Source organism: Anneissia japonica, unplaced genomic scaffold (assembly GCF_011630105.1).
Source record: "Anneissia japonica isolate Jap-2015-1 unplaced genomic scaffold, ASM1163010v1 scaffold10868_len3371_cov106, whole genome shotgun sequence".
Classification (NCBI taxonomy): domain Eukaryota; kingdom Metazoa; phylum Echinodermata; class Crinoidea; order Comatulida; family Comatulidae; genus Anneissia; species Anneissia japonica.
The window spans coordinates 211-3,483 of NW_022682707.1; the positions used below are offsets into that span (position 1 = coordinate 211).

Below are 3,273 nucleotides of genomic sequence, written 5' to 3' on the forward strand. Positions count from 1 at the left end.
ACTGTAGATCCATATGACCGACCAATAGCTGCATGCGTGGTCAGTGAACTAGAAAAAGAGTAAGTTGAATATTATCATTTTACTACTGTACTTAGTGTTAAAAATAAACTGATATTTATACACTAAACTTGCAATTGATTAAATAGTCACATGGTCCGAGTTAAAATAAAACACAAATTGTATGTTAAAACTACATTCTTAAGCCTAGACTACATTATTTTAAAGAGTAGCAAGAGTAGCATACATTTACAGAAAGAATCAATATATTCGTGATGATGATAAAAGGTGATAATATAACTAATTCAATTTAAATACAGTGATTCATAATTTTGGTTAATTATATGCCATATATTTATATAGAATTTTTTTGTAGGCTTACCAAATTTTTAGAACATCTCTTTTACTGAGCTAATAAATTTATATAATTTTATAGATCTCAGTATGTATTTGTTTTAGGGGTCGTTCACAATTATCAACATTTTCACAAGTGTACAAACAGTATGCCTGGTTGGGGGGAGGAGAGGTGAGGGGACAAATCTGTACACTTTCACATTATATGCATGAAAATGTTCATTCAAAATAACATGCAATGTTTAAAATAGTATATTTTTATGACATATATAAGGCAAAAATATCTGCTTATTTGCCATAATCCGCCTTCCTTAACTCACTGAAATAATAGGGGGTGGAAAGGCAAATAAACTTTAAAAAAGCTTTTTTTTAGCTTTTTACTTTACAACTTAAAAAAAGTGTGAGTGAATTGAAGTTTATTTTTTGCCAGATGCCCTACAAAGTTGTGTGAAGTTACTGTCTGATGTAAGATATTGCCATTTTAGGCCTACATTCATTGTAAAATGTCCACTGTGAGTTATTTAGGGAGGACGGGGTTGGTTGGGTCAGGGGTTGGTTGAATCAGCTGGTTTTGCGCCTGGAATAAAGAAATTGGACAAATTTTTAGATTGGGCCTGGCAACTGTATCACATTACGAAGCCTTCTGCATAAAAAATCTCATCGCCAAAATTTATCTTATTATTCTATTGCGTTTACCTGCTTTCAAGCCTGTAAGTTGACATTTTTTAATTTGTACACATTATTAATTAGTAATTTTTAGGTAATTAATATTCGAAAATCCAAAGTATAGTTTTGAAGCTTATGTATTAGGGTACAAAATACACCTAGCCTCATCACGTCTGAAGCATCATAACGTGGTGTAATTTGACAAAATACATAGCGTGGTCTACGTGGGGTTGGTTGAGTCAGGTGATTCAACCATCCCCACGTCAGCGGCCTAGCATTATGTGTACAATTAAGCCTATAATTAAGACTTTGGCTTATTCTTACACACTTGGTTCTAGGTATTGACTAGCACTAGGCCTAGAATAGTACTAGGCTAAGATTTAAAAACTTAAATGGCATACCTTGCATGCATTTGTTGTTTTTTTTTTAAATTTTACATGATTTATAATAATTTTGATAATTTTTAAAAATTTTTAGGTCTACCATCATTATGGTAAGAAATTTTAAACGGAAGTCAGAGCAGGGCAAAGACACAGACCTTATACGGCGTGCCGTCAGATCAGTTTTACATGATCAATTGCCTGTCCGTGCCGTTGCTAAAGAATTTGGAGTGTCATATAGCACCCTACAAAGACATGTCAACAAAATTAAAGCAGGTAAATAAACTTAAGATCGTATAATACATATGCCAAGTATTGGAATACAAGTCACCGTGTTGCCATTCAATATTTTGACTACTGTATGTCATCAGAAATAACTTTAAATTATTATTTAAATACATAACTTAACTGAGCAAGTGTAAATACTTTACTATTTTTCTTATCAAAAAATAATGTGCTAATTAGATTTAATTTGTTGTTTTTAGATGCAGATAATCAACTCGGAAATTGGATGGACATTGTAAGAATTGTTTCTACGGCCAAGATCGGTTACCAAAAAAATTGACAAGTGTTTACAGATGAGCAAGAACACCAGCTAGTTCAGTACATTATTCGGGCTTCATCCATGTATTTTGGCATGACCCCTGATGACATAAGATCCTTTGCATGCGAGATTGCAACAGCTCATAATATTGCCGTTCCTGAAAGTTGGTTGAAAAACAAAAAAGCCGGGAAAGATTGGTTTACATCGTTTATGAAGCGGCAACAGAATATTAGCATTCGACAACCAGAGGCCACAATTTTAGCACGAGCCATCAACTTTAACCGGCCAAATGTTAATCTATTCTTCAACAAGTTAGCAACTGTAATGGACAGGCATCACTTCAGTCCAAATGACATATGGAACGTCGATGAAACTGGTGCGACAACTGTACAGAAGCCCTCTAAAGTTGTTGCTAAGAAAGGTGAAAAACAAGTGGGTGCAATTGTAAATGCAGAGAGAGGCACTCTTGTTACAGTTTGCCAAGCAGTTAATGCTGTGGGGAATGCCACCCCCCCCCCCCCATGTTTCTGTTCCCAAGGAAGCAGTTCTTTGAGCGGATGATTCAAGATGGACCACCAGGATGTGTAGGCCGAAGCAATGGATCTGGATGGATGAGTGGTGATGACTTTCTTGCATTTTGTAAAATATGCTCACCCTTCCAAAGATCATCCTAAGCTCCTGCTTTTGGACAACTGCGGACCCCATATGTCGATTGCTACAATTGATTTTGCCAGGGAAAATGGCATAATTTTGCTAAGTTTTCCTCCACACACAAGTCATAAACTCCAGCCACTAGATCGTAGTGTGTATGGACCATTCAAGACTTATCTTAAATGTGCCCAAGGGACATGGTTACGCAACCATCCTGGAGAGCGAATGCCACATGTTACTGTGGGAAAATATTTTGCACATTCCTGTAGCTTTTTTTTTCTCTTTTGTGATATAACAACCACCATTTTTATTCATCAATACATCAATTGCTTGCATTACAGACATTCTGCATTTACAGTTTTGATATTTCGCCTTTTTTCTTGATTTTCTTATTTTTTAAACTTCTCATGATTTCTTATATATACAATAAAATAGGCAAATTAAATCGTACAATTAACATCATACCAATTTTGCACTCAGAGAATGTTAAATGAAGTTTCAAAAATTAAATTTAAGCATAGTTCTATATATATCAATCAATCTAAAAATGGATATTAATATTATTTTAAATTTTAGGTATTAACCAATTGTAAACATATTAATATAGATTTTGACCAGTATTTAACCTTTATTTTCTCTCTTACCATTTTTATATAAAATTATATTACTTTTCACTTTTTA

At 34.0% G+C, this 3,273-nt stretch overlaps 1 protein-coding gene across 1 annotated transcript; it reads left to right on the top strand.

The window, feature by feature from the left end:
• The first annotated feature begins 1,460 nt into the window (after positions 1 to 1,460).
• Positions 1,461 to 3,222, top strand: LOC117108831. Its single transcript, XM_033251024.1, has 4 exons — positions 1,461 to 1,673; positions 1,883 to 1,945; positions 2,081 to 2,362; positions 2,558 to 3,222. The coding sequence occupies exons 1-4, from the start codon at positions 1,508 to 1,510 to the stop codon at positions 2,974 to 2,976; spliced, it is 930 nt and encodes a 309-aa protein (XP_033106915.1). The 5' UTR covers positions 1,461 to 1,507; the 3' UTR covers positions 2,977 to 3,222.
• Positions 3,223 to 3,273: the final 51 nt, after the last annotated feature.

What these genes read in the sequence shown, in the direction of transcription:
- LOC117108831 (XM_033251024.1), top strand. Translation starts at nt 1,508, where the DNA reads ATGGTAAGAAATTTTAAACGGAAGTCAGAGCAGGGCAAAGACACAGAC. An exon ending in TGTTTCTACGGCCAAGATCG is followed by an intron (nt 1,946 to 2,080) that starts GTTACCAAAAAA and finishes AGATTGCAACAG; the next exon opens with CTCATAATATTGCCGTTCCT. An exon ending in TAAAGTTGTTGCTAAGAAAG is followed by an intron (nt 2,363 to 2,557) that starts GTGAAAAACAAG and finishes TGGATGGATGAG; the next exon opens with TGGTGATGACTTTCTTGCAT.